This window comes from Dermacentor silvarum, chromosome 7 (genome assembly GCF_013339745.2).
Source record: "Dermacentor silvarum isolate Dsil-2018 chromosome 7, BIME_Dsil_1.4, whole genome shotgun sequence".
Lineage (NCBI taxonomy): Eukaryota > Metazoa > Arthropoda > Arachnida > Ixodida > Ixodidae > Dermacentor > Dermacentor silvarum.
In genome coordinates this window covers 165,048,298-165,072,794 of record NC_051160.1, presented here as the reverse complement: position 1 = coordinate 165,072,794, position 24,497 = coordinate 165,048,298, and the positions used below count along the sequence as shown (strand labels likewise).

The following is a 24,497-nucleotide window of genomic DNA, read 5'->3' as shown; positions in this document are numbered from 1 at the left end:
GTAAGAAACAAACCAACAACGGTTGCTCATAAGCCAAGCTAGAAAGGCCTAACTGTTACACACAAACGAGGAAAGGGTTAGTTTATCTGATTATTTTTTTTTCCCCCACCATTTCTGGTTGTATAATGTAGCGCATCAATGAAACTATGTAGTTTCATCATTAGCGACTGTTTGTGCAGTGAAATCACTTTGCTTCTCGCATCCTCTTGCTGCATATTCAAGGCTTTTGTTTTATGTAGTCTTGGTGCTGTAATCATCAGGAATGTAACATGAACTTTTGGAATGCATTACATTTATTACATTATGAGAGAAAAAATAATAAGCGTTCCGCTACAGGGCATCCAGAATTGTATCTGAATGTGTAATTGAGAAATGCTTGATGGCCACTAAATGGTTCTGTGTGCACAGTATGTATTTCTTCCGTTAATTTTTAGCAGGCTACCTAGTTTGTGAGTAGATGACGCAATTATTTTACACATCACTCGCAAAGTATAGCAGCATATTTTATTAATTTAAGTGCTGTTCTATATTTAGCTTTAAGTGTTCTGTCAAAAGAGGCTATGTAGGATCTTTGCGTGGTGCCAGTCACTAAATTATTCCTGTAAGAAAAATAAAGGCGTTACTTAAGAAATAATGTCTAACGGACACTAGAAGCATATCTTGTGTCAATCTATTATATTAGATTACCCTTCTAAAGCCTTGGAAAATTGTGGGGGCTTTTTTTTTTTATGCAGTTGATATTATTTGCAGAGAAATTTGTGATGAAGGGGTCACACAGCAAAACAGTAAATTGGGCGAGTTGGTAGAGTCTGGCTATATTTAACCAGCGCAAAAAGACGGAACACAAGCAGAAGAGCAGAGGCCTCTGTTCTTAGCTTGTGCTACATCCTTTTGCTCTAGAGTTAAAACATGGTCCAGATCTTACACATTCATAAGCTGTGAATACAGTCCGAGAATGCATGACTTCTTTTGCATGTTAGGTGTTTGCTCAGCATTTATAAACTTTACATAGCTGGAAAACCTCATTTTCTGATGTAACACGTGCCAATGTTCTTAAACATCATCTCGATTTTTGCAAATGAACAAGATTCTAGAGACAATCACATTCTCACATGTCTTGCACATAACATAAGGATACGTCTATTCAAGAACCAAAGGAATGCTAGAGAAAACTTGTCAAAATGCTTTCAGGCAAGAAAGACTTGCTTTGTACTAAATTGCGCACTACATCGTTGGCTGTATGAATGGTAGAATCATTTCTTGTTTCTTTGGAAGAGCTGCTTGTTCCCAAGGAAATCATTGGGGGCTATGTTTTATAGCCAAATTCTGCAACTATATGTGTTCATAACTAAAAATTAGCATGTACTCTGTCACATGGCACATTATACGGTTGACGTGTCGGAGCTAGGTATTAGTATTTGCTATATTACGAAAGTATTGTGCAAGCTATGGCCCGTCGACAAAATACACTATCGGAGTTTAAACATTTTACCTGCAGTTAACTATGCCAGAGCCATTAACCGTTGCATTTGTTGAAACACCTAGATTCATTCAACCATTACTCATATGAAAGCTATTAAAGCATCGTGTGTGCACTGATCTGCGTGCACTTTATGTTTGTCACTTGAGAGTAAAAATATATCCAAAGTTTCAAGACATTTGATAGGAAGGTTACTAGGCTGGTTGTAGGTAAACTGAATTACAGCTACAGACGCGATTAAGATATTACACCTGCAACTGCTGTTGAGCTGTAATGCTGTCATGCTCACTCCTTGCATGCATTGTTTTGTTTTGTTACGCCCCTGGCATTCATTTCTCGCAGTAGCTTGGCTTCCATTTCATTTGTGGATGGTTTGTCAATGCTACTCATGGCAAAGTGGCATGCACGCTGTCAAGCCTCGTACGAGTTATTCGGTCACTGATGTGGGTTTAATTTCACTGTTGCTAGTGTGTTGCACAGAAACAGTCAGCCATGTTGATTCAGTATTGACAGCATACCGCTTGATGGACTGTGTGCAGTAGTCACTGCTGCATAAAACATTTTGATTTCATAACAAGAGTAGCTCAGTGTAGAATGCATAGTTCTGAGCATATCCTGGAGGGAGAGGTAGGCCCACGCAGCAGTGGTAAATTCAAACAGTGAGAGAATGGTGGAAAGTATGTGAGCATCAGTTATGCTGATTACTTGGTGTGCAGTGTGCGCAACTTAAGTTTCATTTACTGCAACGATAACACTGTGATTAACAATTAGCTAAAATGTTGTACACTGTTCTCAGTGTAATACATTTGTCCTTGGAAACGTTGTATTCAGGCTTGCTCATAAGATCCGTCGTTTGCTCGGGCACTAATTTTTGCTACACGGGTGATAGCACCACAAAATGAGTAGGATATTGATGCATGCATGGGCACATGAAATCGAAACACATGTAAAAGTGTGCGCAACCTCTTGGTGGTTGGGTGGGCTGCTAAGCAGCAACTGAATGAGAAGGATAAATGCCAGCTCAGAGCCTCTACTTCTTGCTGTCAGTTGCTGTCATTTAACCACCATACGAATGTATGGTGGTTAAATGACAGCAACCTCTGCTAAGCTTGTGCGAAACTCCTATTATGAATGTGATGAGCATTTTCAGGGCACATTGAGGTAATTAGACTGTGCCAAGTTAAAACAGATCAGAGACAGCAGTGATAAAGTTCTCTTGAATATACGCTGAAAGTAAGTTGAGGGGAGACCTGGCCATAAAATACTTGCAGGTTAAAAAGAACGAAGGAATGGTGGCAGGCACCGTTGGGTGCTCAAGGTCAAGAAAGGAAGTAATGCTGTCACAAACCTGGCTGTGCTGCTTCAGCACCAGAGAAATTGGCGCGCAACTGGAAAGCAGCTTTGTGGCAGATTAAAATGCGTGCAAGGTTGAAAGAGAAGTGCTCAGCTTATTTTACAGGGGGGAAGGGTTGTGCAGAGGATCTCGTCTTACAGAGGCAAGAAATAAAAAGCAACTCAAAATCGCAAAAACATCCAAGCTGAAATAAAAGACTGAAGAAAATAACGCAGGAACATGTCCAGGAAAATTGTCAACCACCCGACTGTTGTACGAAGCCACAAGGGAAAGCCATCCGTACGAGTTTCAATCCATGTGGGTTTTCTTGGTAGTTTCGTGCTGCGGTCAGATGGTTTGACGACTCTCCCTTTCATAAACCTTCCTCCACTTCGCATGCTTTTGCAGAACACAGGAGCCTGTTATTCCCTTCACCCCAGCAGGCAGTATTATTACAACCACATCAACTGGCTCATACTCGCATTCAAGGAAACTTCTAACTTGTTTAAGTATGTTTTGAGTTTACATAACCAAACCTACTATAATCGCTAGTCTTCACAGTAAAGCGCAAACTGAATGTCATAAATTAGTGGCTACAGTCACCGAAGAGTAAATTTAAGAAATCATAACCAGCTGTTTAGAATAGGCACAGGCAGAAAAACGCATGCACTCACCCGCTAGCTGCAGTTGGTGATCCATTGCATGCTAGCTGGCTACAACAGATCACCTGGTTGACCAAACATTTATTTTATCAAAGAAATCTCATTCCTTTTCATATGTCATGATTGTGACAAGTGTCACAGTTCTTTGTCATTACGATCTTTAACGCAGCTTACACTTGTGCAGTTTCCATGCAAGTAATGTTCCGTCAGTCAAAAGGAAGTGTATACGGAGTAACTTAAGAAAATCAATAAAGTTACAGTAGCCTAAAAACTAATTATAGCTGTATTAGGTAAGATTATCATTTTAGAAAGGCCATTCTCTTTTACATCATGAATGAATATGTGGTATATTGGTCAGCTGAATTAATACTGTACAGTGTGACAGGCCTTGTACTCTTTAATATTTAGTTTAACTGTCGGATGAAGTGTGGCAATATCTGCAGCCATTGCCCCTGACGTACCTTCTGGTTTAATATCATGTATTGTGCAAGGTCTGTCATTGTTACTATATTGCTAGGCAAGCAATTTTGGTCCATTCTGCAGACCTGAGGGAAATTTGAATCTTCAAGACATGTGATGAAACATGGACATGACAGCTTGAACTAGCACACTGGTGCTTGGTATGCCCTTCTGTTGTTAACTTATGTGCAGACACACATGACATCGCGTAAGTTTTTGCATTTGGTGGAAATGAGTTCATTTCAACACTATACGTGTTTTGTGAGGCTGACAATCATGGCAGGTTGGGAAAAAAAAAGACCTTCTCATTTTAGTTACTTTGTTTACTAAGTTAACATTATCTTTCCTAGCTGCGTGGTTTTTGCTTAATATACAATGCTTTTCAATTACCTTCTCTCACTGCAAGTCGTAAAACGATGAAGTCGGCGTGCTTGTCGCAGGCTGATATCGTAAGAATGCTCGGCTGTTTTGATACAATTTCTAACTGAAAGAGCAGAGGTTTGAGGCCTCAGTGTTTGTACTCAGGGCACTGAACTTCCTAAACAAGTCACATGTGATTGTCTCAGGTAATTAGGTGTGCTCATTCTAACCGTCATATATTTTGCAGTCTTGCTAGTTGATCAGGCACAGCTGTGCTCATTTCTTGTACTTTGTTATCGAACTATCCCCTTGCTGTGCACTTGATGCCGTGAGTACGGATCGTTCATTCCCGACTATAGAAAAAACAAGGATCTGTGTTAAGTGGTTCAGACGTTTGCAGTAAGGTGTCTTGGAGCTTTTTCTCTTTCGACATTTTTTTTTTTTTTGACTGAGCTATGGAAAGTGTGAAAGGCTTGACAGTAAGTATTGTTAGATAGTAATTGAACACCAGTGAAATGTCTGGTCCCAACTTGCACCTTTTTCTAGTACCCTGCACGCAGAAGCATCTGCAGAAAATAGGGCTAGAGCCAGCATGATGAAACTGCCTATTTCTTCTTACTGTGTATCCTAGCACCACTTTGTACCACATAGTATAAACCAGCATGCTTAACTTAACACCTCGATAGATCCCTTGACATCATACAGCCCATAACAAACCGGTTCACTGTGTCCTTGCCGTTCGTGTGACCCATACCTGGCATCTGCAGCATGCTGTTGCATAGTTGTCACTGTGGGCAAGCACAGCAAAATGTTGGCTGGAACAAGTGTGCTACCATGAAAGACCACATCACCTAAGGTGTGACCCACACAGCAACTTGCGTGCTCCACTTCCACTTCTGTTGGTGAAAATTGCACAATGGCCAAACTGCACGAGCACCTAGAAGCATGCATGTGACGTGGCAGTCCGTATTTGACTTCACGTGCCCCGTGAAACATTACAAACCACTTTAGTGTCTTCTTACATTAAGCTTTGCTATCTTGGTGACTTCCAGGTAAAGGTAACTGTCATAAATGTGCCATTTACTTCAGAATTGCCACCACCATCTGAAAGCTAATGATTACAAGATCTGAAGCCAGAGCTTGAAGACCGCATGCCTGCCAGACGTTCTTGTGTTGGGGCTGCCGTCTGCTGTCACCGGAATTTGTTCAGTCGGCAGACGACGCACAAGGGAGGCCCCCTCCCGCTTGGCATGCGGCACAGGTTTCCCGTTGTCATCCAACAGCGGCAGACCTAACTTGTGGACCAGGCTAGTCGTAGCAGAGGCAGTGATGTAGATACTGACTAGTCAGATTCAACTGAGCACATTGTAGGATACGTCTGCAGGGTGGCCAGCGCTCACCTTTTGCTTAGCTCTTAGCTGCTCAATCAACTTGTCTTGCTAACATTGCAAAAACTGGTCTTCCAACCACTGAACCCACCTCGCTGATGCTCTATTATTAGCCACGTGAACTACAACAGGTAATATTCAGGTTTGTGGTGCAGTAAAATCTAGTGCACAAAGTATGAAGTGATTCTCTGTTGGATTCACCATAGCTCAACCAGCAGTGGAAAATCAGTTTATAGAAAGTGGACAACATCTGCACTTGGGAGCATGTTAAAAGGCAGAGCGCGGCCACAGTGCAGCAACATGAAATCTTTTCTACAAGCATTTAGCAAAGGTATTTTTCGAGTATGTCTGTTATCTATTCCATGTTCCCATTTGTATTCAGGGAACAGGGTGGAGCATTTTTTGGCAGTGTGTTTAATCCCCGAGGCACTGAAGGTATGCCTCCACCCCGAGACCTTGACAAGAAAATGTGACGTGATCACGTCCGCTTGGCACTTGTGTTTAAACCAGGCTTGACTTCTTGATTGCTGTGCCTGCAGGAATACACACAGAAACAGGCAGTGGGTTCATGCACTGTCAAGAAATTTAGAGTTTGGAACAAACAAAAAAGTGTACAGCCATTAACAGGTTTTGGAATGGCTACACTCGTATTTTTCACTAATGTCCATAAAAGGACCTCGCACAATGCTTTATGCAGTGAAACTCAGTAAAACGTCATGTGTCTTTCAGTCTTTGCCTCCTCAGTTAATCTATTGAAAAAAAATATGCATTGGACAGCCATGTCTGACAAATTTTCAGTTGGAAGAACTGCTTTGTCCACTTCTGTTTCTGTGCACAGTCTCTTGAACGCAACAGTGCATGAGTTAGCTCAGCAAGCACCAGCTCGGTCCACTTGTTTTCATAGTTCCTATAGTAGATGGTGCAATGCTGCCAATATGTTACTGGACTAGTCTTTCAGAAAAATCTCTTTGCAGTCCATTCAGAAAAAGTAAAAATACAGTTGGTGCTTTTGTGCGTGCTTTTGAGGTTCTGTGGTGCCCACTGTTATGCCCTGTCTTTTGCTCTATTGTTTTGTGTACATAGACTCTCGCTCTCTTGTGAAGACAAGTATATTAACAATGTTTTCAAACACCACTTGCTGTCTTGTCTTTCTTGTCAAGCCACCTTGGTGCCACTGTTTTAATTAAATTGTGGCACTGGAACAGTTGCTTGATTCTCGTTGGTTGTGTCTGAGCGTTACACACACATTGAGCTCTTCTAGGGGCTCTAATTTGCGACATTCGTTTCATTCTTTTGGCCTTCATAACTGGATCAGATGCCACCACACTACTGTTATCACCAGGATCAGCCACTAGGTGCAACAGATGAATCATTACAAAATTTTGTCACATTGTAGACGACAGTGAAAAATTAAACACTGGCAAATGTGTGTCAAGAATTTAACTCTTTATGGGCAAACTTGAGCCTGAAGGACAAGCAACATTAAAATAATGACGATGGCAACGAACACAGTTGTCAGTCATTGAATCTTAACTGACAGGTCAAGTCCATTTATACATGCATCATTGCACATTCTAGGTTAATTGCTGGCCATCAGTTACGTTCAAGAATGTACAACACTCTACGTGTTGTGTGCTGTTTGAGCAGGCAAGGCCCTTTCATCAAAGAATTGGCAGCAACAATCAAGAAATTTCATATACTGTAGGCACTTTGTGCGCTAAGCGATAACAGTGGCGATCTGGTGAAAAACAGTCGCTGACAAAAAGTAAAAATATACACATGACAATATGGCAACTGATTATGTATTACATGCATTTACAATATTTGGCATAAATTGCAACTGAAATTGTTCCACTCTAGTTGTACTATGGAGAGCGAGTTCATGGAAAAGTACCGGTTGATATATGCATACATCTCCTGCTAAGCAGCATATGGGCGGCGGAGCCATAAAAAGTGTCTGTCCTTATGCAAACTAAATTTATACACTCTGTTGGAAGCAGAATACAGTATTATAGTGTACTGTCATGTCTGCATTAGTTGCAAGTCGTGGCCAAAGTCCTCGGCTCTGGGACAAGTTCATGCTGCCATCATAGATTGCAGCTTAGAAACAAGTGGAGAGGGTTTTGCCAATTGAAAGGTGCTTATCAAACTCTAAGCGTTACCTTTCACTTCTTTTTGATACACTGTAACCATTTTCCAAATTGATAGAGCAACGGCACACTGAGCAGAGCAACTTCATACAAGCAACACTGATTGCTTCATCATGCTGGACCACTGCTTTATAGGTTTCTTCACTTTTGCAGTGTCTCACTGCTTCATACGGTTGCACTTAATCCACCAAATATGGCGTGTGTAAAGGGTGGACACACAACTTTGGAATGATGAAACTCTTTCCTCATCTGCTGGCATCACAAACTTTACCTGGAGCCTGCTCCATTGTGACAGCTCGCATGTTGAAGCATACACTGGACACGATATTACAACTTGGCAGTTGCCTCCAGGCACATTCAAGCTGTTTGTCACCACTTTTCGCCTACAGGATAACCAACAAAGTTGCTGGAAAGTAAAGTGTTCTCTATAAATCACTCGCCAGAGTGATTTCTGGCAGGCCAAATGTTTTCTTGGCTCCTTTGCTTACTGTGGATCGTGGGTTGGCAGATACACACATACACACGTGCAGGATTTCACCTTTTCGCACAGCTTCACATGCCATCCACGGTTGTCCTGTTATCCACGAATAAATATTATTATTATTACTATCTGTACTTATAAGGTGCGAGCAGTCTACACCCCACACCCCCGAACAAAAGGAGCTGAGCTTCATTATAACAGTCTTACTTATGGCTGAAAAGACAGTATTAAATTCTTTAAATGCAGATTGCAGTAGTAAAAACTAAAACCTGTACAGCCTCTTCGAACACTTTCAATGTCTAAAAACTTGTAAGCATTCTTTCTACCAACGTAGTGCACAAGGCACATCTTGGCTGTGTTTACAGCGTGTAGTATGTTCTATATCACGATTTACCTATATTGTCGTAAGGCATTGCATAGGTTGGGTGGTAGCCTAAAACATAATGTGAAATTGTGGTCGCCGATAAAGTTATACAAGCAGGCAGGTACTATGGAAAAAGGCCACTCTCACCACAATCAGGTGTTCCTTGTTGCTGAAGCAAGAGGAACATGCCCCATGCAATTTTTGCACTTGGATGCCAGAGACGCCGCTTGCTAACAATCTGTGGCCGCTGCTAAGCACGAGGTCGCGGGATAAAATCCCAGCCACGGCAGCTGCATTTCGATGGGACCGAAATGAAAAAAAACACCCGTGCACTTAGATTTCGGTCCACGTTAAAGAACCGCAGGCAGGCAGGCAGGCAGTGAACTTTATTTTAAAGAACTGCAGGTGGTCAAAATTAATCCGGAGTCCCCCACTACGGCATGCCTCATAGTGAGATTGTGGTTTTGGCACATACAACTGCATAATTAAATTTTTTTAACAGTTGGTGGCAATGTCTTTACGAAGACACGTGGAAATAGTGAACGTTTCAATAAAACTTGCTGCTGGGCTAGTTGCGTCGTAATGCTTTGGGGGAAAGTCAGTGGCGCACCGACGGGAGGGGATTCGGGGGTTGTAACCCCCCCCTGAGGCCGACTTAACCCCCCCTTTTGTTTAACCCCTTTTCTTTCCTTACGCATTTGAGTACTGCAACTAAGATGTAAGACGCGCAATCGTCTGCACACTCGCAAAAAGCGCAATTTTTTGACAATTTCCCGCGAGGAAATCGAAATTAGTGCTGTTTAGATGGTATTGGCAAACTGTCAACCCCCCCCTGGCAGAGATCCTGGGTGCGCTACTGGGAAAAGTACAGCATGTCTGTTCTCGCGCAGCATCTTTTTCCCCAAATCTCTCTGCTAGTTATGAAGCCCTAGTGAGTGAACAAGCTGCATTGCATAGTTACTTCTTTAAATCGTGGTCACAAATACATAGTCTTCAAATGCAGCTATAATATGAGGAAATGGGGAAGAAGTTCTATTAAGTCACTAGGTAATTTTGTGAAATCGAAGTTCAACTTGGGCACAAGGAGTCTGAAAAACATCAGTTTTTTCTTTTTTCTTTTTTGTCTACTTGGTTTCCTGTATCTGCATATGCTTTGGCCAGTTTCTCCTTCTTTTTTATCATGCCATATAAGTTGAATTTAGGTTGAATTTAGGTCGACGATTTCTTGTAGCTTACCAATAAAGTCACTACATAATTAACTGCCCTCTTTTGTTTTCTGTGCTTGGGAATCGCACCAGCTACATCTTCCAGTTAATCTCATCCCAGCACTTGCACATACATACACATGAGAAGGCTGAAGCAGTGACGTCAAGTGTGGGAACAGTCTGGTATGTTTTACACCATGCTCAGAGAGGCAGATAAATTTGGAAAAACTAAAGTGGATAGCTACCTCCAATTAAGTGCCATGGCTTTATTATTGCGATAGCAATTATATGGACACTCCAAGCGCATTTCTGCCGTCGCCGTGAGGTTCCGTATAAAGTCAAACGCCAATAAAATCGTCACCACGCTCCGTACGCCGTGTGCTAGTGAAAGCACGTGAGGGTGAGCCGGCAATTGCAGCTCAGTGTAGCGCACGCGAGGGAGGAAGCCAGGCCAAAAGCGCGTTTTCTTTCGCGTGCGAGTCGAGGGGGTGCGTTCTGCTCCGTTGTCAGCTGCTCACAGCATGGCTGCGCGGACGCCGTATATCTTGAAAGCGATCTGCGATGTGGGCGAAGTGCGCACCTCATCTTCAAAGCAGTCTGCGATGGGGACAAAGTGCATGCACCGAGTGCTTGTAGCTTCGTATGCGCTGCGCTTTCGACGCTTAGTTCGCGTTGAAGTGAGACGAGAGACAGCGCGGAAGTCAATTTTCCGGCTGCTGCTGGCGCACTTTCTCACTCCGGCGTATTCACAGCGAGTTTCTGCGGTCATCGCGCGAGATGTGTTCATGTTTACCTGCGCGCGTGACACCGTGCTTGTATATTTAGTTAGTAAGCGAATGTTTACAACTTTATACGGCCAATTAAACTACTGTCCTTGCTTCATATAGCTCTCTACTAATTTGCTATCGCAATTGATGCTTTGCCTTGCAGGCGAAACTGCTACTTTTTTTTTTTATTGTTTACTTACTCTCAGAACCCAAGGTCATTACAGAGAGGAGCTATTAGCAAAATACATCATTTAGAGCGTATTTGAAGATGGCAGAATGATGGGCGACAGAGGCAGCACGGTAGTTCCAGTTTGTGGCAAACAAGAAGCATGACAGAAATAGCGGGCAGCGTTGTGCTCTGGCATCATACTGCGCGACGGCGCGCGGTCCCGCGGGCCGTATCTTGAAAGCGATCTGCGTGGGGGCAGATTCTATGCGTCGGCGGCTCGTGGCTTTGTGCGTGCTGCGTGTTCTCGGCGCTCAGTTTGGGTTGAAGCGATAGACAACAGCACGAAGGTCACTTCGCTCGCTTCTGCAGCGGCGCTTAACTGCGCGTGTCCGCGCTCATCGAGTGTGATGTGTTCATGTTTGCCTGTGGGCGCTGACACCATGTTTGTTAATTAGTTAATAACCGAATGTTTACAAGTTTATACAGACGATAAAACTACTATTATTAGTTTTGTACAGCTCATCGCAATCGATACTTCGGCTGTCGGGCGAAACTACTTTTTGCCGCACGTAAGAATTAAAATAATGTTGTGTGCCAGTTCAACACTACTCCCATTTCTCAATTTTTCCTGTTTCCTGGCTCTTGCGTTTCCCGGCTCTTACGGTTTTTTTTTTTTTTTTTTTTTTTTACGGTCCCGTGAAAAACGTAACAGCGGGGTTCTACTGTATCACCTTGAATTAATGCTCGTTCCAAGAAGACGCATGGACTGCGGGATGAAAATTTAATTATAAAGAATTGGGTTAGTTCATGGCATGATTAAATTTAGTGTCATCAGGCCTAAGTTAACTTTGATGCTTGTGTAATGACACTAAGAGTATCTAATGAGTGGCATAGTTTAGAACAGATTCAAGGGGTTTTATTAGCATGGTATGTAGTACTAAAGGGATCTCAGATGGAGGAATATTATTCTAGTTTTTATCTAACTAACGATTTTAACAAAATGAGCATTGCACAAATTATTAGCCATGTTCAGTCTCCCTGCCATCACCATATTCACTCTTCCTTTCATTACCCATATTGTCTCCCTGGTATTATTATATTCACGCAGTCTGCCAATATTTGGCATATTCAATCTCTTTGACGTTACTTACTATATTCTGCCTCCTGTCATTATTTGCCATATTCAGACTCCTTGGTATTTGCTATAAGAAGTCTTCGTGCCATATTTGCTATGTTCAGTCTTCTTGTCAATATTTGCCATATCCAGTCTTCCTACCATTTTTGCCATATTGTCTCCCCGCTAATGTTTGCCATGTGCAATAATTACGCCACTTTTTGCCATTCCAGTGCTTCTTAATAATGCCAGGAGACCATAATTAGTCTTCTGGCATTACTGGCCATATTCAGACTTCCTGCCAATGGTCACTCCTGACCAGGGCTTAAAGTCTCCCTTCAGCACTGCCCTTCATCGGGCGGCAACCAGTATAGTGCGTGTACACGTGCTCACGTGTGTGCGTAGAATAGATGGAGCAAGAGACGGGAGCTTTCCGCAAGGAAACTGCCGAAAAAGGGCGACCATTGAAAATTCTTGCAACTCTGAAGAAAACTAAACTTGGAGTCGAAAGCGATAGTGATATTATGGACAAATAAAGGTATTAAAAAAAGTCGCAGTTTCGCCCGAAAGGAGAAGCATCGATTGCAATAGCAAATTAGTAGACAGCTATTGGAAGTAAGGATAGTATTTTTATCGGCCGTATAAACTCGTAAACATTAGCTTACTAACTTAATTAACAAGCATGGTGTCATGCGCGCACGGGCAAACAAACACATCTCACTCGATGAGCACGGACACTCGCTGTCAAAGTGCTGGCGTGAAGAACGGCAGCAGCAGCGAACGAAGTGACCTTCGTGCTCGCACAACTAATTAAGCAGTGAGTACACAGCGCACACGACGCTATGAGCCCTCGGCGCACCTAGACTGTGTGCTTATCGCAGATTGCTTCCAAGATAAGGCCCGCTCAGCCACGCCATATGCAGCGGCCACCGGGGCAGAACACCCCTCGGTGCTTTGCGCGCAGTGCAAGACAGCACGCTTGCGCGCACGTGATCAAGCCACCACTCTCGGCTTACCCTCACACGCTTTCACTGGCACCTACAGCATAGGGCGCGCGGCCACCGTCTTATTGCACTCGTGGCCTTTATACGGAACATCACGGTGGCACCAACGACAAAAATGTGCCTGGAGTGTCCATATAATTGCTATCGCAATAAATGAAGGAAACACATGCACACAGTGAATACTGTGGAATGACATTCCTTGGGATATGGGGTTTGGTGTGTGCCGTACTAGCACCTTCCTACACGACTAAATGCGATTCTATGTGACAGTTGGTTTCATACCAACTCTCACAGGCCACAGAAGTTGTGTATGGGACATTCTCTTTTTGTTTAACGTAGCTGAGAAACTTACTTCAAGCAGTGTAGTGAAGTCAACCTTCTCTACAATTAATCAAACTTATATTGGTGTTCTGCAAACAACTATATTATTTTTAGTGTATTTGGCGCATTTATTTAATGTGCTAACTCAATCAAGCACTTAGAAAGCTTGGCATTTTGGAAACGTTTTTCACAAAAATAACTCCAGAGTTAAAGGGTTAAAGATATGTGAACTCAAAGCAAATAAGTGTAGCTGCAGCACAGAACATTAATTGCCTTGATTCATTGACAAGCTCAGGCACTATATTGTTGTTTCACACAAAATTTACTAGAAAAGGGCACAAAATGCATGACTCTGGTATAACACAGCACTCATAATGAACAACTAAACAAATGAAAATTAACTGGTAACCTAAAGAAACCAAAGTGAATCCTCACTAATTCAAAAGCAGGTAGCTTCACGCTCGGCTGGCTCATGAAACAGTACGCTGTGCCAAGAATCTTAGTCGAACAAAGGTGGTGACCGTCGTGTGCAGTGCCTTGAGGAAACGCATGCAGCAGTACCACAATACCTGCTTTCCTGTTTTTGCTCATGCCACATGAACCAATTAATCGCGATTAAATCATCAATTGAAAAACTGGAGTTAGAATTGCCCCGCACAAGGCACTACTGGTAATAAAATCACCTCCAGCGCTTGTCGAATGGGTGCTGCAGTGCTACAATGGACCTGCTGAAAGGGGTACGAGCCCCTCCTTAAAAAAATTGAGGGAGGGGCTGGGCCCCCCGGGCCCTCCCTGACTTTAAGCACTGCTCCTGCCGCTTCCTGCCACTAAGCTACTCCAAGAGGCCTAATATGCTACTCTGGCACATTCATCAAAATGCAATGAAATTGACAGGACTGTTTAAGCACAATGCTGCCAAGGCTTGTGTGCAGAACTATCTTCTATCACCTATAACGAAAAGGAGTTGGTGTGCCTGCGTGTACAGTCACACAGTTATTAAGCAATATCACATGAGCACCTTACATTTGCGCAGGCGTAAGCGCATTTGCACACATGAGTTAGTGCCATCTGCTAGCCTGTTTTGCTAGTGTGTGACATGTCTGCACCGTTGTAAGGCACTTACAGACTTTTTAATCAGCACTCGACACTTGCACAATAATATTAAAGAACTGGGTGGCTGAACAAATACTTCTTAAATACAAAAAATTGCGACACGCTCATTCACAACGATGTGGGTCTTTATTGTGCCATGTGTTCCCATCCCCCTATTCGGTGTCACCCGGCGACACATGTGACAGCTTCCAGATGGGTGAGGGCTGATCGGCTGCAAGCCAGTTGAAGTCGTCCACCTTGTTCCAGTTGTTGACATTCCTGTCTAGGCCCGATGCACACCAGTCTCGCTCGTCTCCGTCGTAAGCAAAGTCGTACTTGGCAAACAGGAGCTCTTTCAAGTCTTTGATAATGGAGCGTGCCTGAATGTGCACTCGGAACTCGCACTTGCGGCTGTCGTGTACTCGCAGCTGCTGACAAGCAACGTGAAACGTGCAACCCTCGCACTCCTCCACGAACACCGAGGTGGCCACAGGTCCGCACCGGATGTGGCAGTTCTTAAGCCGGCGTGCAAACAGTGTCGCCAGACAGCCACGGACAGTCACTTCGCAGGTATCGAGAGAATCGAGTTCCATGTCCTTGCCGTTGACGTCGGACAGCATCAACGTTTCCCTTGATCTGCCTTGGAAGCCCAAGGTGGAGGCATCCTTCGAGGCACCGGCAGGGAAGCCTGGCCCCGACTCGCATCGCCCCTCGGATCTGGCATCACTGTGCACCACAATTTACGACAAGTGTCAATGTGCAACTGCAGTTTAATCAAACCAACAACTACAGTCGAGAGAGTGTTTGGTAAAAAACATGCCCACACTACTGTGAATCTTTTATGACTGCAAACAGCAATTATGAGCCACCAACTCCCCGATGCATTTAGAGACATGATATTGAATTAAAAGAAATCGAAAGAAAACCCCATCTCCAAGTACTTCTGGAAAACATTGCAAGAACTACTGCCCCACTTGAAGCATTCCCGGAAGCTGCTGGGCTATTTACAAGAAGCTCCTTTGCAATCAGAATTAGCATGCAGCTTGTATGTAACAGCACATGCACATTGTCACTGCATTTTCTTGCACATGTGCTCCATAATGTGAACATTCTTGGAACAAAGGAAGAGTGCGCTGCAGTGCACATGCGCCAACGTTACCGGCAAAGCACCTTGATAACCATCTGATAGTCGGCACAGCTACGGCTATGTTTTGGTATCTTTTCAACTCGTGTGCTTTGCCACGAACCATCTCACTATGGAATGATCTTCCTGACATGATTGCTGACATGTTTAACCAGAATGCATTCCACGAGCAACTACAGTCTCATCATGCTTAGCTTCACTTCATTACGCACTTCCATAAATCTATGTATATTTTGTGAGCCATAGTGTCATTTCTGCAATTACAGTTTTTATTGTTGTTTTTGTTGTTGCTGGATGTACAGCCGAACCCAGATGTATCGAATCTGAAGGGGATCACAATAGTAATGTTCGATATATAGGTGATTTGATATATAATATAATAGGCCCTGAGGCAAACGGCGGCTTACTGATTGGTGCGTCCGAGGGCCGCTAAGTTACTGCACACAACTCGAAAAGAAAGAAAAGCCAGCACACTTTATTTACCAACAAAACATTGCTGGACCGCTTTCAACTTCATTGCAAAGTCCAAGTTGATTTCTTTACACTTAGAGCGACCATCGCTTGCGAAAAATGAACTCAAATAGGCACTCAACCCACACAACGACGCCACAAAAATCGGAAAGAAGGAATGTTGACGTTCGAGGTAGCACGCAGGCTAGCCGAACAGCTCGACGAGGCTCAATTGACTGCACATTCTCTTCTCCACCTCCAGGTGCCAGAAGACCTCAATGTGCACAAAGAAGTGCACTTTGAGGTTTTAGGCGTGGCGCCGCGTTCGATATATAGAATGTGCTGGTGAACAAGCATTCTATATACACAGGCATGAGATCTTAAAGGGCATTTTACACCTGTTCGATATACACAATAATTTGGTATAAGTGGGTTCGATATATCCGGGTTCGACTGTTTTATATGTATAAATGTACAGTTCGCAATTTTTATACTTCCCTTACCCTATGCTCCAGCCAGAGCCTGCAAGGTATGGTAAATAAATAAATAAATAACGCAGTGGTAGGGTGATTAAATGAGTTTGACAAAAAATTTCTCACTTTAATTGTGTCCATTGCGATGGCATTCACAATGCACTAATGGATTCAGGCAACCAGGGACAGGCACATCAGCAACTGTCGGCACTCGTTTACCCCTTGTTACCTGTGCTGTCCTCCATCATTAAGGATGGAAACATCAAAGGAGCAGCATGACAGACGAACACAGTGCCATGAATTGGCTACACTGGCACCCTGTCTACTGGTATAGTGTACTAGAATGGGGGAGCGGGTCCAGAGGATGCCTTAGCAAGCACCGAGGGTGAAGCAAAAAACGCGGAAAATGTGGCAGCGCTGCCAATTGCCTTATTCTGAATCTCCGGCCAATAAACATTGGCTTCGGCTGTTTCAGCAGCGCTCATTGGCTGAGGCGAGCTCGCCGGCTCAGTAGCTGTCGTCTGCTTGACGCACCGTCGTTGTTGCGTCGTTTGCGATCTTTCTGCCGCTCTTTTTCCACTTTATTTACAATAGATCGGTGGGGAATAATCTCAGTGTTACCGCCACCGAGTATCCGCCTGTCAAAGCTCCATGCAGCTGCGGTAGGGTCTCCGACGCGACAAGCATCTGGCTGGCGAGCGGGGCCGCTCATTCAGGAGAAAGCGACGGTGGCACCACCTGGATTTTCCATAAAAAATGCCTCAGCGCAGAGCCCTCGTTGGACCCACTCCCCCAATCTAGTACACTCTACTACTGGCTACGCATGTGCACTTGTGACAAAAAAATAAAAAGGCGGGATTACAAGAACATAAAGCGTTCGCGCAAGTTGGTTGAAAAGAACGACCTTCCTCGGCCAACAAATTCAAACGTCATCCTTTTTTTTTTCAGCAGTAGTAACAGTAATTTGTTTTATTTCATTAAAGAAAAATAAAGAACAAAGGCCATGGGCATCGTAACTGACAGCTGCGCTGCCCTGCAGCCATGGAAAAGATAGAAGGTACCATAGTTAAACTAAGCTAATTAAATTCTGGGGTATTATATGCCAAAACTACAATCTGATTAAGAGGCACATTGTAGTGGGGGACACCGGATTAATTTTGACAACCTGGGGTTCTCACACAGTGCACCTAAACCTAAGTACACTAGTGTTTTTTTTTGTTTTTTTTTTTTTTCATTTTGCCCGCATTGAAATGCAGTCGCCACGGCATGAGCTCAGCAGTGCTATGCGATAGCCACTACCTTACCAGGCAACCACATAGGGAGAGGGAGAATGGTTGTAAAGAAAATTGGACATAAGTAAAAATAAAGGGACTATGCTTAAGGACACTGCAAAAGCATGACAACAACCATATAAAGCTACTTCTAGTTCACAATAACCTGACAGACAGCGGATGAAAGAGAATTAAGCACAGATTTCACAAAGGGTCGGACGAGGTCATTTAATCCAATGGTTCCACCCGTGGCCCAAACTTGTCAGTCACTGGACAAAAAAAGGCAAAGCATTATGCCTTCCTGCTTCACAGATCCAATTTCCGGCCTAGCGGTGGCTGGATTGAAAGGTTTAAAGAATCTCTGTTCCTGCAAAGCAAGATGCCATGACATGAAGCACTCTTGGATGGAGGAAATGCCGTGCCACATTTTCAAGGTGCACGAAGATGGACATTTTTAATGGCAACAAGACTGGTTTGTTTTATTAGATGTCTCTACTTAAGGTGAACACTATGAGAGGCGAACTGTGCAAGGGCACAAAATATAGCAAGGTGCATACAGCAAGGTGTTCTTTTCTTTTGTTCTAATATATACTCTTACAACTGGCTTCGGTGAGAAACAAGTCGCGTCACACAGCAATAACGGCCAAAGCCCAGACATTAAAGATGCTGTGAAGCCCAGCGATTGCAAACATGCACGATCACGCCCGCACTTGCCAACATCAGTGACCGTTGTAGTGTGTGTGTGCGCATTTGTGCTCTCTCTCCCTGTAACCGACTCCCCGTTAGCCGGCCGTAAGCGTGGCGAGAGTCCGCTCCTTCACTCTCCTGGGCGAGGGCATTCCTGGGGAGCAAAGGGGCCCTCACCAACGAGCAAGCAGCCTTTGTTTTGCTCTTTGTCGAGCAGCTTGTCGAGTTGTCTGCTCCTCATGCATGTATCGATGTAATTGAACATTTTGTTATTTGTTACATTGCCTCATCTCTGCCTGGGCCTCTCAAGAAACAACAGGTGCCTTACTTCTGTGATTAAAAAATTGCCGCAAAGGTACCAGTGCCACAACAAAAAAGCCTGGATGATGAGAGAGCTTTGCCATTGGTGGCTCATGGAATTCACTGAATGGATGGAATGTGAAGCATTGAGGGAAACTCAGTTGGACAACTGCAGTGTGCACCACTCTGTGTTGGATACATGGAGAGGTGTTCCTCCCTCTGGACAAAACAATGAGTTGCGAACTCATGGATGGTGATATATCATCATGATAAGTCATTCTATCATCGCTGGGTCCCAAGCAGACTTGTGTTCAACATAAACATGGCTGCACAGGGACTTCCACTGCAGCCAGACTTGATGCTCGAAGGGGCATTGTTTGGAGCATGGTCGAGCTACCCTGAGTTTGCCATCAAGGAGCGACTGAACCGTGCCACCATCCAGTCACTTTGGACATGTCTTTGCACCTTCTACAATGCTGACACTGCAATAACAGTCCAGCTTATTTTTGGAGGATGGTCAGAAGTTTGCTCTTCGACTGTGAAAAGCTACCTCAAAAAAGCGGGCTAGAAAAGTGTCCAGTGATAAAGCGATTGGAAATATTTTCACGTTGTACAAGTTTCTGCACGTCGATGATACTGTAGAGGCTTAAGATATAGTTACAGTGCAACCGACAGTAACATCATCGTAACAATATGATGAATGAGGCAATTGTTGCCAGAGTGACCAATGGGACAAACAACAGTGATGAAAGGGACAATGACTTACAAGAGCAGCGTGTACAAGTAATGTCATCAAAGGATACCTGGGTCACAAATGAGTCCATCTGGGACTTTGTTTTTGCTAACGACTTTCTGCCTCACGACATGGAACAGTTAGACATGCTTCGAAAAGATGTCTGGACTTTGTGTGAAGTAGGCAAATTTGACTGACTATGTATTTTATGCTGCGAGGCAGTAAGTACTACTGTGACCTGCTCTATGTGGCGTGATCGCTTTAACACTTGAAACAAGTTTGTCACAGCTCAGTTCTGCATATCCCAGCTACAGCAATAATCGCTTTCAGTGACAGTGACACTTCTGTGGCATCTCAATATTTTTATACAATATAGACCACTTATAACGTAACCGCTTATAGTGCAGGACTGGATATAGTAAGGTCTTTTCAGACTCCCGTTAATTTTCCCATAGCACTCCATGTATACACGTATCGCTTATAGTGCTGCAGTTGTGGAAGACAAAATACCGGTTACAGTGTAGCTGCCTGGAAGTTTGGTAGTGAACTGAGACGGCAAACGCTCCCCTCAAGCCGCAGATGTGCTCGAACGACGTAAGGCGAGTGCGCACGTCAAGCTCCGCGGCGTCACGGTGGTGAACAAATCGGCGCGTCTCGCACCATCGGGCTTTTTCAACGTTGCTGGCGCGTGAATCGCTCCGTTCATATTTTTCGCCCGGCGCACCAAGCCGCGCCGGCCACGCATCCTAGCATTCCTCACGAGGTGCGGGTAGAATAACGTAATGGCAGGAGCGCTCGAAAGCACGTCCGTCGCCGCGGCTCTCTGCGCATTAACAAGCATGGTGTCACGCACGCACAAGCACAGTGCAACACAGTGCACGGGGGACTGTGCCCCCGTCGCAGATGGCTTTCAAGATACAGCAGCCCCTGTGGGCGGGCGTGCGCGCTCAGAGTAAACGCACCCCCCTCACCCCTCCGAGCCTTGCGCGCGACGGAAGACAGCGCACTTCCTTCCCGCTTTCCTCCCTTACGTGTGCGAGATTGAGACGCGATCACCGCCTCACCCTCGCACGCTTTCAGTCGCACATACAGCATACGGCAACAATTTTATCGCCCTTGGACTTTATACGGAACCTCGCGGGCACAGCTACAGCAGCTAGAAATGCGCCTGGAGTGTCCATATAATTGCTATCGCAATAAAATCGTTTTTTTGGCTATAGTGCGGTACGGCTTATAATGCGGATATTCGCGACTCCGGTCACTTACGTTATAAGCGGTCTACACTGTAATGTGATTGACTGTGTGTGAGTTCTTGTGCATATCTCCTGAACAGGCGAGCTGAAAACAACTCTAATGGGGTAAGGAACATGCAACAAAATAATGTCTGCATTAAAGAATATTGCTTGGTAATCTCGCAACAAGAAAGAGCCATGCTACAAGGCAGGGCTTCAGACTGGAATTTAGCAGGCACCTTTCTCCCTTTGCTCGCTGCCATATTCACTGACTTTCGAGGTACAATAAAGAGAAGAATAATTTCAGCTGCATTAATAAATTATCCTTCTACAATACCAAAAAAGCCTTGCTTATTATCACAGAAGGCTTCACAAGCCAGAAGGAATGTGAGAACAAAATACAGGTGGCGACACCACCTTGAAGTTCTCACAGAAGCTCACCGTGACGTCATGAATTTTGATGGCACCCGCTTGGGCCTAGTTCATTTTTTATCGGTACAGATGGACCAAATTGTATTCTGAAGGGGCCAATGACTGAACTTTGCAAGCTTCCATAACTTTGACTGCATCACAACAGCCCAAATAAGAAAAATAGTACGATGTCCAGGATGTCGCCTAACATATCCGACACTGGAGGTTTTGTGTGAAATTTGAGAAATGAAAGTTTGGTCTTCGTTTTATCTTCCAGTAATCAACCCCTTACTGTGCAATTAACAAAAACAGGCTTTTCAACGAATACTTCATCAGTCTGAATCGATTTAGTGTTTCTCTTCCTACCTTAGCGACGATTGATCAGCTGGACGAACGCCCAATAATAGAAAAGAACATCCTTGGTAGCTGGCCTACACAAACAACGGCGCAAGCCGCCCTGAAGGCACTGCTGCGTTATTTAAAAGACACCGGACTCAGTGACAAATTGTGACTCTGCACTGTGTTACGTAGGATGGAACGTTGACACTATACAACACGAGAACGCCTTCACAGACTGCGTGACAGTGCCCACAGAAACAGTTGTTTTGTGTGTGTGTGTGATTTTCTTTTCTTTCTTTTCTTTTTTTTAACATTTACTTATTTTTCTTTCTCTCTCTCTCTCTCCTTTCGCATCCCTTTACCCCTCCCCTGGTACAGGGTAGCCAACCGGAGATAACCTCTGGTTAACCTCCCTGTCTTTCCATTACCTTTTTTCTCTCTCTCTCCTACCTTAGACCATATGGTCGCTTAGCGTAAATAATGGAGGAGGGACGGGGTCAAGGGGAGTGCCAAACTTTCGACTGTTTATTCATTTCTTTTTTTTTCACCAAATATATATGCACAGGCATGCTCAGCATACAGAAAAAATATCATACGCACATCACGCAATCACAACCATTTATCAAAAAATCTTTTTTTTGACCTTGACCTTGTCCCTCGTTCATTATTTGCGCTAAGCGACCATTTGGTCTAAGGCAGGACATGAACCGACTAGCCCAGCAACAAGTTTTATCAGTCTTTAGTGTCCCTTTCACCACAGCAACATTTATCAGATCTAAAAGTGATGAGTAATGAGGTTTATTCAGTACTGATGATAGCCCCAGCTATTATTGTGCCCTATGTGGCTTGAGCTGCTCCCGGACCTCATCCACCCGTGCTCTCAGTGTCCCAAACTGCTCCTGGACCCAGCTCAAGCTGGCTGCGGGCAGGTGACTGGCCGCTTCCGTAGTTATCATCTGCAAGCATGGCAACACGGGCATGATCAAGCAACTTACAGATCTACTTGACTCTCGCGTGGCACTCATCTTTCAAAAGAAATTAGCAAGTATGGTAGAATTAGGAATGAATTCATACCTGCAAATGCGCAGCACAAGAGATGAACAGAAAAAGCAAGGAAATAATAAAGACATGCACAAGGCAGCAATGAAGAAAATGATGGAAAATGACTGGTGGTGAGTTTGTGCATTACAGCACTGGCACACGTAAAAACGTTCACCCAAATGATACCAGTACATACATTATGCATGGGCAGTTATTTGTAGACACTTCCGCAACCTCCAGCCGGCGGTATTTGCAATGCCATTCATTGATGTAGGAACTAGGGCTTGCTCAGAAACACAACATGTGAAGTGAGTGAAATGGCATCTGTTCTACTGCTTTATGGGTTTAAAAGAATTTGTTCCCTAAAGATTACCGATAAAAGCTGAGGCCTCGAAAACTGCTGTGCTCGAGGAACATGTGGACTGTTTTGGGCTGCTTAAACATACAAGCCTCATCTAATTATTCTCAATTTAACAAAGTTTGTGGCTTAAAGGTTGACTTCTTTACGCCGAGCTTCGACTGTATATTCAATTGTCAATACAACAAAATTATTTACAATTTATGTTGTGTCCAATACATCCATGCAGTTGGTTTTATCTACGCAATTATTATTATTTTTTTTTTTGTTAACATGCTGCAGCTAATACAACAGGCAGGAAATATGTTACAGTTCAGGATGTGCTCATGGTATCCCACACTCCTTCAAACTGTTCATTTGCTGAGAATCTTGTAGTGTCATACTGACAGACACACTGATGCATGAAATGTTAAGAGCTTTGACAATAGATAACAGACAATCACGCATCACTGCACCGTCACTACTACACCATGAGAATTTGCGCAAATTCATTAACTCCCTTCAGTGCTGGGTTAATCTTCCTTTCGGTCGTATAAACTTTTTTTGCACACTTTGCCTCAAGAATGAAATACCAACTCACCCAGCAAAACCTCCTTCTGGAGAATTATTACTCGTGCTATATCAGCCTAACAAATTAATAGCAAATTCATTTATGTGACAAACAAAAATACCACTTTTTCTTTATTACAGTGTAGACTGCTTTTAACGTAAGTTAAATTTTATCGCCCTTGGACTCATGCTCCACGTCTCATGCTCCTCCTCCGCATCGCCCTCGTTGATCTCCCATCGGTGGGCGCACCTCGTTGAGAAGCGTGCTCGCTACCGCCCTTGTCGGCGAGATTTTCCCACGGAAGCCGCATTATAACCGGTATTTTGTCTCACGCGGCTGCATTGTAAGTGGTATGCGTACACATGGAGTGCTATGGGAAAATTAATGGGAGTCTGAAAAGACCGTACTGTATCTGGTCCTGCACTATAAGCGGTTACGTTATAAGTGGTCTATACTGTATTACTGATCTTGTTATGGAATTTTCAGAATCAAATACCATAAATTTTCAGCTGCTAGTCTGTCACTGTTTTGTGTATTTTTTTCTTGTGCCCATGTGCTCGTTTTCTGATAAAAATAAATTTGCAATGTGCAACAATCATAGACAGAAACAGTTCTGGACTAATGCTTTGCACATAGTACAAAGCAAACGTGACTGAAGGAAAAGACAGTGAGATGCTAAAGGGAAACCAGGTCTTGTAGTCGTACTACATCACTTTAGGGTGATAAAGTATTCTTTGAAAACTCTATGTTCATTAATTTCACGATAACAGGCTGATTATAACGAGAGAACATGAAGGTCACAGTTCGATTTTTTAAATTTCGTGCTAAAACCTCAGCGTCAGTGTGTCAGCATGAAACTACGGATATCAAAGTATTTTTTTTTTTTTTGTATTCGGGCCACATTGGCTCACTAAAAGTTTCCAAAGCTTGGCATGTTCAGTTTTTGGCTCCTTTAGAACACAATGTAATCTACTTTGACTGATGAGCAATTAACTAGGCCCCCCTTACAGACACCGTCAAAATCCCGGACGTCACGGCGAGCTGGTGCGGAAACTTTAAGGCGCTGTCCGTCTGTCCTTTTCTGGCTTCTTACCTAGCCTCTTCTCTAAAGTACGTAATAGTGGCGTTTTGGTATTGTAGAAGAGAGATTTACTAATAC

At 43.8% G+C, this 24,497-nt stretch overlaps 1 protein-coding gene across 2 annotated transcripts in view; it reads right to left on the bottom strand.

Moving 5' to 3' along the window:
• Positions 1–14,467: 14,467 nt before the first annotated feature.
• Positions 14,468–24,497, bottom strand: part of LOC119458665 (tubulin-specific chaperone C) — a 48,747-nt gene continuing 38,717 nt past the window's right edge. The window contains exon 3 of one of the 2 annotated variants that reach the window (XM_049671355.1): positions 14,468–15,075. In XM_049671355.1, the coding sequence (XP_049527312.1) occupies positions 14,523–15,075 (553 nt within the window). In that variant the 3' untranslated portion in view covers positions 14,468–14,522. The remainder of the gene's footprint in view (positions 15,076–24,497) is intronic. The other variant, XM_049671356.1, reaches the window with a different exon arrangement.